General features: G+C 59.6%; 3 protein-coding genes across 3 annotated transcripts; 1 reads left to right on the plus strand and 2 right to left on the minus strand.

Annotated features, from left to right (window-relative positions):
- Positions 1 to 415: 415 nt before the first annotated feature.
- On the plus strand, positions 416 to 2,374 carry TRAVEDRAFT_128552 (uncharacterized protein; the record flags this gene model as incomplete). Its single annotated transcript, XM_008042392.1, has 2 exons — positions 416 to 971; positions 1,059 to 2,374. 2 exons carry the CDS (start codon positions 416 to 418, stop codon positions 2,372 to 2,374), a joined length of 1,872 nt encoding a protein of 623 aa, XP_008040583.1.
- Positions 2,375 to 2,687: 313 nt separating this feature from the next.
- On the minus strand, positions 2,688 to 4,562 carry TRAVEDRAFT_30062 (glyceraldehyde-3-phosphate dehydrogenase). The gene is made up of 7 exons (XM_008041897.1): positions 4,205 to 4,562; positions 4,125 to 4,150; positions 4,061 to 4,063; positions 3,924 to 3,995; positions 3,657 to 3,872; positions 3,474 to 3,591; positions 2,688 to 3,413 (listed from the first exon to the last, which is right to left on the minus strand). Exons 1-7 carry the CDS (start codon positions 4,208 to 4,210, stop codon positions 2,829 to 2,831), a joined length of 1,026 nt encoding a protein of 341 aa, XP_008040088.1. The 5' UTR covers positions 4,211 to 4,562; the 3' UTR covers positions 2,688 to 2,828.
- Positions 4,563 to 7,449: 2,887 nt separating this feature from the next.
- TRAVEDRAFT_87268 (uncharacterized protein) lies at positions 7,450 to 8,472 on the minus strand (the record flags this gene model as incomplete). Its single annotated transcript, XM_008042393.1, has 2 exons — positions 7,450 to 7,875; positions 7,969 to 8,472. Coding segments are annotated over 2 exons (930 nt in total), but the record flags the coding sequence as incomplete, so codon positions are not given.
- Positions 8,473 to 11,816: the final 3,344 nt, after the last annotated feature.

Below are 11,816 nucleotides of genomic sequence, written 5' to 3' on the forward strand. Positions count from 1 at the left end.
AACTGTGCCCTACTCGAAACGTGACTCGACCGCGCCTCAAAGACTACAAAACTGAAGCCGATGTATGTGGCGGAGCGTGCGCCATGTCCAGCTCAGCGCCGCTCCCGCTACCCGCAGAGCTTTCAGCGATGCCGCGAACTCCGTCCTCGTCGCGTACCACGCCCAGTGCCGCAACCCCGTCGTCGCTCTAGTCCATGAGCTGCAAAAGCCCACACAGGCCGCTTCGTTCAGCCGCACCCTCAAGCTATCCGCCATCCCCCGCGTCGAATACAGGCGATGGCAGCCCGTTGCGTCTGCGCCGACCCTCGCTGCCGCCCTCGACCGCGCCCAAGAAATCCTCGCCGCTGCACCGCCGCCGCCGTCTTCGTCCGACAGTCCACGCCCAGCCGTAATCCCGGACTGGGCTCTGCTCGCCATGCTCTGCAAGCAGCCTGCGAACGAGGTGCAGGCCTTCGTTGCCTACAGCCTCGTCCTCGCACAACGCCTCGCGCTCTCCCCCCTTTTGGCTGTCCTCACCCACATCCTCGCTGCGCACTGCCTCGCTAGCTTCCGCATGTACGCCCTGCTCCACACGGTCATTCTCCGCCTCGTCCGCCACCGCAAGCACCTCCGGCCCTACCAAGTGTCTATCCTGCTCCGTGTTCTCACCGACGCTGAACCACACGAGGAGGTGCAGCGCGTGATCGTGCCGCTCCTGCGCGTGGCCATACGCGAGAAGATGGTTCTTGGAGCGGGCATCTACCGTGCGCTGCTCGATAATACTGCGGCGCCGCTCATCGTCGCGCAGCTGGTGGAGACGCACATGTCGCGTCTCGGCTACAACCCCAATCTAGCGCATTCGCGCGCGTTCGTGCGCATATACGGCGAGGGCGGGCAGACGCAGCGCGCCGCGAGGCATTGGCGCCGCATCCGCCACGGTGAGGTCTTCGGAAAGGTCCCGCAGTATGCGAAGAGCGCAGACTATCAGACTGGTGCCCTCGCGGACTACATCCAGGGCTTTGACAGCACGAAACAGGTCAACCATTATATCCGGTACCTCGTGAAGAACGCTGCTCGAGCGCAGCACGCTCCTCCCGACGCCTTAGGCGACTTGGCCGCCAAGCCTGCGCTCCCGACGCCCGACGACATTCCCCCGGACGTGTGGCTCCGCGTCCTGTCTGTTGCCGCGGCTGACCCTGAAGTGCCCGTACCGAACATCCTAGCCCTCCTCGAACAAGGTCGCTCGATCATCCAGAACCCGGCCAAGTCCCTTGCCGCGACCACGACCGTCATCAAGGGCCTCCTGCGCCGCCAGGCCCTCGAGGAAGCCGCGCCGCTCGTCGCCGCCGCGCTGCAGCACAAACGCTTCTTCGACCCCGCGCAGCTCACGATCGCCGCCGAGGCGCTTACGCTGCTCGGCCGCCCCGCAGCGGCATTCCGCCTCCTGCGCGAACAGCCGGCGAAGGTCGACACGCGCGCGGTGAACGCGTTCATGATCGCGCTCGTGCGCACCGGTCGTCCGGACGCGGTGTTCTACCTGTGGGATACGCTTCCGCGGGTGTTCGCGGGCGTGCAGCCGAGCTCCGCGACGCTTGCGATTCTGCTGAAGGCGGCGCGGGTGGCGCGAAAGTGCGAGGGCGCGCTGCAGGTCGCGTTGCAGGACTTTGGGCTGCGGAGGATTTTGCCGGCGGGTAAGCCTGAGCGGCTGGATGAGCGGCAGGCGGTGGAGGGGCTGGAGAGGCTGTTGGAGAGGAAGGAGGGGCGGGCGGTTACGGGGTTCTGGCGGGGCGAGCGGGCGGGCGCTGTTGCGCTGCGGGTGGCCTGGAAGATCTTCACGTCCAACTGGCCAGCACTGGCGGACCTCACGGCCCAAACCGGGCCCCCCAGGCAGAGCGCCGAGGAGCACGCGCTCGCGCTATCGCCCATCGCGGACCTCTACCGCAGCCTGCACGACGACGCCGACACGGACGCGGACGGGGCCGACGACGGGCGGACGTACTACGGGATCGTGCCGCACGACCCCGCGTTCCGCGCGCTGCTGGACCTGCTCGCGGAGGAGGGCCGCGCGCGGCAGGTCCCGCTCGTGCTCGCGTGGATGCGGTACCTGGGCGTGCGCCCGAGCAAGGACACGCTCGCCGCGGCGCTGGTGTACTGGGGCGAGGTCGCGCTCGAGGGCCCGCTGATCGAGCGGTGGCGCGGCGCGCGGGGGAGCGAGTATGGGCGGCTGGTGGCGTGGGTGGAGGAGTGGGTCGGGAGGCGGGGGATGCCGGGGCGGGAGGAGTCGCAGCGGGCGTTGAGGCGCGTAAGGTGGGGCAGGGAGAGCGGGGCGTATGGGCTGGTTGAGAGGCAGGGTGATGAGGAGTTTAGTGAGGAGTTTGGCGACGAGGAGGATTAGACTACTATAATATTACCTGTAATGCATGGCGAGACAGAATGTGCAAATACACCTCTCCTCCGTCTACCAATATTGCGATACTGCGTTTGAATTCAGCCATGTGTAAGTGCTGGTTGTGTGGATAGATTGTGTGGATGAATGTACCAGCAGCTCTGACGCGGACGCCTGCCTTGTACTCGAGGAGCTCTCATATCTGCTTGACACCTACTAGTCTGGAAAATACAGCAACGCTAAACAACAACTCTCCCGCAATTATACATCAGTGGACACACCCGACAGCGCACCAGGCCACCCTTACGATCACACGAAAAGTACAATCCGAGACGTCTAATGATTGCGTTGTAGGAATACACATATCGCACGCAGCGGAGGACAGGTACTGGTACACGTACACGTTCCACAGCGTCATACTACAAACTCGAGCTACTTCTTCGTTCCATTACCTCGCGCTAACTCAAGCCTTGAGCACGCCGTCCTTCTCGGCGGCGTACGCGAGCAGGTCGCACACGCGGCGCGAGTAGCCCCACTCGTTGTCGTACCACGAGATGAGCTTGACGAAGTTCTGGTTGAGCGCGATGCCCGCCTCCGCGTCGAAGATCGAGCTCGACGTGCTCCCCGTGAAGTCCGTCGACACCACCTTCTCGTCCGTGTACTCGAGGATGCCCTTCAGCGGGCCCGCCGCCGCCTCCTTCACCGCCGCCTTGATCTCCTCGTACGACGCGGACTTCTCCAGGCGCACCACGAGGTCGACCACCGACACGTCGATCGTCGGCACGCGGAACGCGAGCCCAGTGAGCTTCCCGTTCAGCGCGGGGATGACCTTCCCGACCGCCTTCGCGGCCCCAGTGGAGGACGGGATGATGTTGTTGCCGACGGCACGGCCGCCGCGCCAGTCCTTGTGCGAGGGCCCGTCGACGGTGCGCTGCGTCGCGGTCGTCGCGTGCACGGTCGTCATGAGGCCCTCGACGATGCCGAACTTGTCGTTGATGACCTTGGCGAGCGGCGCCAGGCAGTTGGTCGTGCACGACGCGTTCGAGATCTACACGCACGCGGAGGTAAATCGGGGTTCGCGCGCGACGCGATGGGAAAAGGTACGCACGACAGTGTACTTGGGGTCGTACGAGTCCAGGTTAACACCGCAGACGAACATGGGCGCGTCGGCGGAGGGGGCGGAGATGATGACCTTCTTGGCACCGCCCTTCAAGTGGGCAGAGGCCCTATCGATCGGGAACCGCGTCAGTCTCACTCAGCGCAGCCAATGGGGAGGTGGGTGTATGCGCACTTTTCGGTGGTGGTGAAGACACCGGTGGACTCGACGATGTAGTCGGCACCAGCGGAGCCCCAGGGGATGTTGGCGGCGTCCTTCTCCTGGAAGACGGTGATGGGCTTGCCCTCGACCCAGAGCTTGCCGTCCTTGACCTCGACGTGGCCCTTGAAGCGGCCGTGGACGGAGTCGTACTTGAACATGTAGACCATGTACTCGAGGTCGATGAAGGGGCTGCGCGCAGGGAGTTAGAGCGCGTCTGATTTACGCGAAGGGCGCGCTTACTCGTTCACAGCGACGACATTGATCTTGCCGTGCTGGAGGGCATTACGGAGGACGATACGGCCGATACGACCTGCGAAAGGGTGAGTATATGCGCGCGATTGAACGCGAAGGAGGGGAGGAGGCTCACCGAAACTGGAAAAGGACGAGGATTGGACGAGATTAGGATATATGCGGATTATTCAAGTCCGCGAGCGATCTTACCCGTTGATTCCGACGTTAACTTGTTGCTGGAGGGAGAGGTAAGCGCATGCAGGGACTGCAAGGGTAGGCCAGGTACTGACCGACATGTGGATGTGGTGGATGGGATGAGAGGATGGGGTCCAGTCGGGGCGCAAAGAGAGCGTTATATAGCGCAGGGGCGATTCTTATCTGAGATGGATCGGACGCTACCCGCCCAGCGCCTGTGCGTTCCTTCCGCTTTGGGCGCTCGCTGGTCCGCGCCGCCACCCGTTCTCCGCTCGTCCTTGGCCTTCGACACCCTTCCGTGCGCACCCCAATCACACATCTCGCTCTCTTTTCCCCCACGACGACTGCCCAGTCGCGGCGCAGTCGTGCTTGGGCGTGCCAACGGGCGAGATAGAACGTGCGTGGATAACGAGACCGACATTTGGCCATCGCGGATTGGTCGCCGGTGGGCCATGTCCGGCCCACCGTACGATTTGGCGAGTGTGTGGAAGAGAGTGCCTCGCCCGGCGTCGGTGCTGTCGAGCGACCATCAATCGATAGCAGCCCAGTGTGCGCGCGCGCCGGCGAGCCTCGTCGCTCTTCCAGCCTTCTTCGCCCAGTTCGCCGAAGACGCGGTCTGGATGACTCCTTCCCTCGTCCAATCACCCCCTCGGCTCTTCCCTCCCACCGCCGCGCAGCACGGAGCTCTTGCTTGCCCTGCTCTGTCAGACGTTTGTCAACGCTCGTCCTCGCTCATCTCGCTGCTCTCTAACGCAAACATCACTCTCCCTCGAGATCCGCGCTCCGTTTCGTGCGCTCCTCCGTCCGATACGACGTCATCGCACGCCTCTATCCCGGTGCCTGTAAGCACAGGCTACAGACAGAATGGACGGATGGGCATGATCTCCGCCCGACCTCGACGCCCCTTCGACCGCTCTCGCCTGTCTATGCATGCACTCCTGTCTGGCCTCCCCGAGCCGCGAGTTCACAAATAAGCTTTGCTCTAACATCAGGTGCGGCCACACCGCGCCTCTGCTCTCGCTCACTCTTCGGCCCGTCCAGACTCGCTCCTGATCTCACTCCGCCCTGCCCTCCTATTGGCCGCACTGCACTAACCTCCTGCGCATGTGCATCCCCCATCTAGGCAAGTCTTTCGTACAACAACGCCGCCCTGATCCTACGTTTGACAGGCGCGCTACCTCGCTCGGCTTCTAATAGCACCCACTAGTGCGCACACCAGCTGTCGGCGCGGCACGGCGAGAACATATGGCTTATGTATGGGCAACAATCCCTCCGGTGCGGCCCATATCGGCTATGGAGTTGATGTCCGTCCGTCTTCGTGCGGCGGCATCCCAGATGGTACCCCGCACAAATCATCTCAATATCGCAAACCTGGTCAACGTGATATCTCCCTCACGGATACCCGACTTGTTTTCGGCCGACGACACTAGCGTTCCCGTTCTCATGATATAGGTCTTGTGAACATATCCTTTTTCTCACTTCGTCCGCAACCTTTCCGTCGCACTCCGTACGGCGTACCGAAAGAGCCGCTAAGGATGATAGCTTGGTAGGATCCGTGTCTGCACGATATGCGGTGGTAGCATGGGAGGCTCATCAGGGTCCTCACTCGTGATTCTACAGGAACCCCCAGAGCCCTGACACACCAAGGCCCGTACGAGTTCGTCGTCCCCGGAAACCCTATACCTTACCCCGAACAAACTTCAGGCTAATCCCGCCGCGACGTATCTGCGCGCAACGTCCACCCAGTCTTCGCATCTCGACTCCAAGCATACCCCGAGGCCACCTCCGGCTACCCCCCTGCAGGAGCCTTGTATATCGATCTAGCTTCGAGCGAATAAAGAAGTAAGTCCCAAGCTATGGATCACAAGCTAGAGTTGCGCTCATCCCTTCCGCCAAAATAGCATGTCGCCGTCACGCCCGTCCAGAATACGCATAATCCCTCAGCATTCCAGGCTCCCCGCCCTACCCCGGTCACATCCGGCGATCCAAACGCACCCTTTCCTTGCTCTGCTCCGCGCTCGTGCACTGGACAGCCACTCCGCGTCCGCGCCTCCCGCGACTAAACTCGCGCAATCGTTATTCAGCGCCCCGGCCTGTCGTGCTTGTACTGTGGTGTACTCGGGCGGTCCAACGCTGCCGCCTCCGAACCACGGCTTGCGCGTTCTGTCGGCCGGATACAGCTCCACCCCAGCATATGTCAGCCGTGAGTGGATTACTCCATAGATCTACGTCCGGTCTCTGTGCATGGTGTGCTTCAGAAATGATATACCCGGCTGCTCAGTCATCCAGAGTGAATGACTCGGGTTCGAACGACGGTGGCAGGACGGCGTGTCGTACGTGGCCGGGTCCTGCGACACTCAGTGCGTCGTAGTTGATCAGTGGCCTCGAGCCTATACTTACTAATCGGCAGATGAAGAACTCAACACGAGTGTTTGCATGGGCATAGATATAGGAGCGGTGGTACGGCTCGCCCCAGTACCATACGAACGGCACTTGAGTACACATGACAAACCAGCACGCCGGGGTAGGAATACAAGTACATATCGAGCCAAAACATCTTGATCTGAGATAGAACGTGAGTCGCATTCGGAACGAGCTATGAACGGGACGTAAGCTATAGACAAAATACTGCAGCTCATTCCAGAGACCACCCAAAGAGGCATAAAGGAGAATGCGGGAGTGGCGCGTTTACAGGCGGGCGGGTTGAACCGCGCACGTCATGTCGATGACCCACTGAGCGCGGCTATGGTTCGTCAGTCATGGCTGCAGCGTACATAATCTATACGGCACACGTACCAAGCGTTCATTCAGGTGAGACATATGGCCTGCTTGGCGAGATCGCCCATGCCGGTAGGTTTCCATTTCAGATGGGGCGGCCACTTCAACCCATCTCGCACACGGACACTAGGTTCTGCCAATTGCAGAACCACTGACGCGACGTGGACGAGCTGCTGTGTCGGCCACGGTACCGGCCTCCGGTTAGTGTCGTCCTCGGGCTCTCCCTGTGGTGCCGCCTCCTTAGGCCTGGCATCCTCATCCGCCTCGTCTCCCTCGTCCCTGGCAGGCGCCTTTCCAAAGAACGCGACATGGGATACAGCAGCACATGCCACCGGCTGGGACGCAGTGGGGAGCACGTCTTCCACAAAGAGCAGGGCGTCGAAGGTGATGAAGTGAGAGTCGTGGCGCATCGGTGCATTAGCATGGACCTGCAGCCCAGCGAAGCACAATCCTGAGGATTCGTGATGGACGACGAGTAGGTCTTCGAAACGCGATGACGATTCGTTCCCATAGCCTGCTTCAACAGCCGGAGATCCAGGGTATACGGCTGTCGTAGAGGGGCAATAAAATACTCGCCGAGGAGGCCAAAGGGCGCGCAGAAGGCCTGTCCGCCTGAGTCGTCCCGGAAGGCTCCAGGGGGAACCGTTGTGAGTGAGCGAGGTGCCCACAGGAACCCTGGCAACTCCAGGCGCGGCATGGTATGTACTGGGAGCACCCTGGGTACCCGCGCGAGTTGGATGAGGAACTCTTTCATCCGTTCCTGTGCGGCATCCGGACCATTGATTGCGAGGAACGCGTCGACGTTGAGGGACAAAATACCAGAGATGGCGACGGTTTCGTCCTCGGCCTTGGTCGTTCCGCGGAGGATGAGAAGACTGATGAGCTCCCACCGGAAGGTGTCGAGCGTAGCATCGGCCTTCCAGACATCATATCGTGCACGGAAAGAAAGGAAGGGCAGGTGGGAGAGACACCATATGAATGTCATACCCTCTTCCAGAGACCAGTGCTGCAACGCCTCCCGAGGGTTGACCCACGGCGTGTAGATGTCCGACTCTGTACGGCCGCGCTTCTTGATCCAGACCTGGTCCTCGATGTTCACGGGGCCTTCTTGGAACTCGAAGTACAGCCTAGAGTTCAATAACCCCTCCTGCAACGTCCAGACACGCCGAGTCCATCCGGACGTCGATATCCCGAACAGATTCTCGTCCCATGGCTTCTTCTCGGAGCACTGTGCGCGAATGCAATTGTCAATGACGAGGACGCTCGCAGCGTCACGATACGTCTGTGTCATGAGCTTGATCGCACGTTTCCGCACGTCGCGGCTGTCGGGTACGCACAGCGAGTCCATCCAGAACGCGCCTGTCTCCGGATGGAGGCCTTGAACGAGCGATGCGATCCTCTTCACCACACAGGCAGGCAGGCCATCCTCGGTGGTGCTCCCCATCCCATCTGCCCATACGTGGGAGATCGCGACGTATGAGCCTTCCGTTGCGGGTCGGACACGGAGGAAAGCCCCATCGTAGACAACCGCAGGGATAATCCCATCGCGGAGCAGCTTCGTGATCTCTTCGATAGGGGGGCGGATGTAATCGCAGTGACAAGCAGCGTCGACGTGGCGTGGGACATACGCATCGGTGTCGGCAATGGTGTAGAAGACGCACGCTGACGCGGTGCAGTCTTTGTGCTCGTCGCCGGAGACCCTGATGTATGGCGGGAGCCGTACTAGGTTTGACATGAACATGAGGTTCATGAATTTGGCCAAGAACTCGTCCGTAACGATACTTCTGCACCATCCTGCGTCGTACATCCTCTGCTGGCAGGAGCGGATGGCGGCGCGGTGGAAGTAACGGGATTTAGTGAGAGTGCCCACCTCGATCGCCAGCTTGTGCAGCGACGGGAGCTTGAGTGGTCGCCACTGCACGCAACTTGAGGCTGCACTGCAAAGTGGCAGGATAGCGAATGCAATGGCGCACACTATGTCGTCCGTATCGCGCTCGGTGTATCCCGCATGGAAGAATATACCTGACTGCCATGTCGCTTCCTGGTCAAGCGCGCGTAGGGCCCTCCTGACAAGGCGCACTGCGATGTGATTCCCGTGCTCGCGCTCTTCTTCGCTGTCGTCCTCGCGGGAATTGGAGAAGTAGAAGTGCAACAAGAACTGATGGATACGAGAGCCAGACAGTACTCGCTCTCCCTCGCGCGCTCCAGGAACGATGAACAATGATTCGGGAATCCGCATGCGTGTCACTGCTTCCAGGAGGCCAAACGTCATGGCGCTTAGCCAGAGCGCAGCATCGTCACGCCTGCTGTGGTTGATGCTCCGGCGTCGACGGACTCGTGTATAACGAGCTAGTGTGGCGCAGTAGGGGAACCCATCGTGAGTGGCTCCGAACCAGGGGATATCGATGGGTGTTCCACAGAACGCTTGGATCGCTCTTACACGGGGGTCGCTTGGGCTGGGAAGACTGTCAGGGAAAACGGCCGTCGTGTATTGTAGTGAAGCTAGAAGCGCATCAATATGATTCAAAGAGAAAGAGGAGCGTCTTGAAGGACGGTTCTAACCTGATGTGCTAATTTGCGTATAAAAGAGTTCTTGTTTCGACTCCCGAGACCACGGCATCGGCGACGAGGGATGCAGAACGGCTCTCCTATGGCTCTCCTGTAGCCACGCAAGGACAGTGATGTCTAGAAACTGTGCTTGGCATAGGTGGGGTGTTCGTGCATCATTCGGAGATGCTCGGATCGCGCAGGTAAGGTGTGTGTTGACCCTGTATCCAGTCCGAACCATCAATAAGCCAAAGGAAATGAAGCCAAGGACTGATTTGTGGCCGGAAAAACACTGTGAAAATCTCTCTGGAGAGAGCTCTTCGAATTTGGGGAACTTGTCCGTGAGGATATTGATGAGAGTGCCGAAGGCTTGACAGCGCCGGGGGATATCGGAGGTCCAACCCAAGGAGGTGCTCGTATGATCCGGCGTTGCGCACTGACATGCAGGCCAGCTTTTTGAATGGTTCGAGCGTATATATTGTAGTGACTCGCGGTAGAGACGGTAGTGCACGTCGGATTCGTCGGTGACCATGTCCATGAACGACGCACCGGGAAAGAGTGGCTCCCAATACAAGTATACGACACCCTGAGGACTCGAAGGAAGCGGCTCTGCACCCTCTGATTTGGGTGGGGTGGGGTGCGACTCCATATTGCCGTAGTGGTTGCGCTCGGTAGGGTTTGAGAGGTCGACAAGAGAGGATGGTGAAATGATCAGAGGATTGCAGAGATCGCTAGTACGCAAGATACCTGACAACTGTTCAGTGAGATGTTTATCGGATCAGATTGCAGAAATCAAAGCTTTCACCGGAAATTTATGCGCGCACATAGAGCGCACCTCGTGTGACAAAATTCGCACGTCGACATCCAGATTCTCAGGTTGATAGATCTCGTAGAGTATGCCGTGAGGACCATCGATATCAACAAGCGCATGGCGTCCCTTGCACATCGTAAACCAGTCTCTGAGCCATGAAAGGTCCACGATCGCTCGAAGCGGCTTTCGACCGCGCGTCGGGGGCGATGAAACAAGCCAAAGTGGCCAACAGGCACCACAGGCCCACGCGGATTCAGTGTCATGCAAAGGCCGGTACTAGCACGAATAGCTCATCACCGTCATACTCCATTTCGGGTACAATCTCGAGGGTATCGAAAGCCAAGATGTGACCGCCTGAGATGTGTATGGCGGTAGGAGGAAGAGACGTAACTGCGGTGGCTGTGCCATACACTCTATCCTCACGAATACTCGCCGACGGGTTTCCTGCCGACGATAGCTCTTTCAACAATCTGCTGAAGGGCGCTGCCTATTCGAGTCAGATAGTACATATATGATACAACAGTGAAGAAACCGCGTGTGAAATCCACAACGAAACAAGGGCATAGAAGTGCGTAAAAGCTGCAAATCGGCGAAAGGAGGGCGTTGACGGGACTGAGAATGGAGGCGGAACATGAGCTGTGAATGGAACGAGGTAGGAACGTGATATGAGCCGCAGACCGCCTGTTATGTTACGAATCGTTCCAGAGATGACTGGTCACAGTATAGCTCAGCCTCCGCAGTGTACCCCCGCTGTCGCTGCGCGGTGACGGCTTCCAGAACGCCAAGGGTCATTGCACTCACCCAGAGCCACGCATCGTCCCGCAGACTTTGGATGGCGCCGTCCCGGAGAATCTTCGTATAGGCGGATAGAGTGCTGCAAAATGGGTACCCGTCGTGCAGGCCATCGTGCCAAGGGATGTCCATGGGAGAGCCGACCAGTGCTCGCGCGGCGCGCATCGCAGAGCTGTGTTCGTCCGCGAGATCGTCCAGGCTCAGTGTAGGTGTTCTGTAAGGTGGTGGCTCTATATTCTCTCCGTTATTGACGTGGACTCAAGAAAGGGGACGGAATGTCACCGACCTGGGACGAGAGTTTGTCCAGACAATTCTCGCAGCGACGCGCGCGACCACGGCATGGGCGACCAATCTGCAGTACCGGCGCGGAGGTAGCACTCGTAGCTCCACAAGGCTGTGATGCAGTCCAGGAAGAGGGCTTGATACAAGGTGGACGGTATTGTCTCCTTTGGCGACTCTCGGAGTGCGCAGGCGACGTGATTTTTTAATGTTATCGTGACCGCTAGCATTCCGGAGAGTATGAAGTCGACCACGGATCTACGACGAAATGTGACAGGAAGACCACCCGCGGGCAGGTTGTCCAAATCTGGTTTGGGATATCTGTCTGCGAGGAGGTTGACGAGCGTCCCGAAGGACGGGTGCAGGTGGGCAAGACCAGGTTGATCGACGATGTCGTTCGGCAGCGAGCAGGTGAGTGAGTCGACTGGATACTCCGTTTTCAAATAGGCGAGACAGTCTTCATAGAGGCGATAGTGTGGATCTGACTTGTGGACAACGAC

This window comes from Trametes versicolor, assembly GCF_000271585.1.
Source record: "Trametes versicolor FP-101664 SS1 unplaced genomic scaffold TRAVEscaffold_8, whole genome shotgun sequence".
NCBI lineage: Eukaryota > Fungi > Basidiomycota > Agaricomycetes > Polyporales > Polyporaceae > Trametes > Trametes versicolor.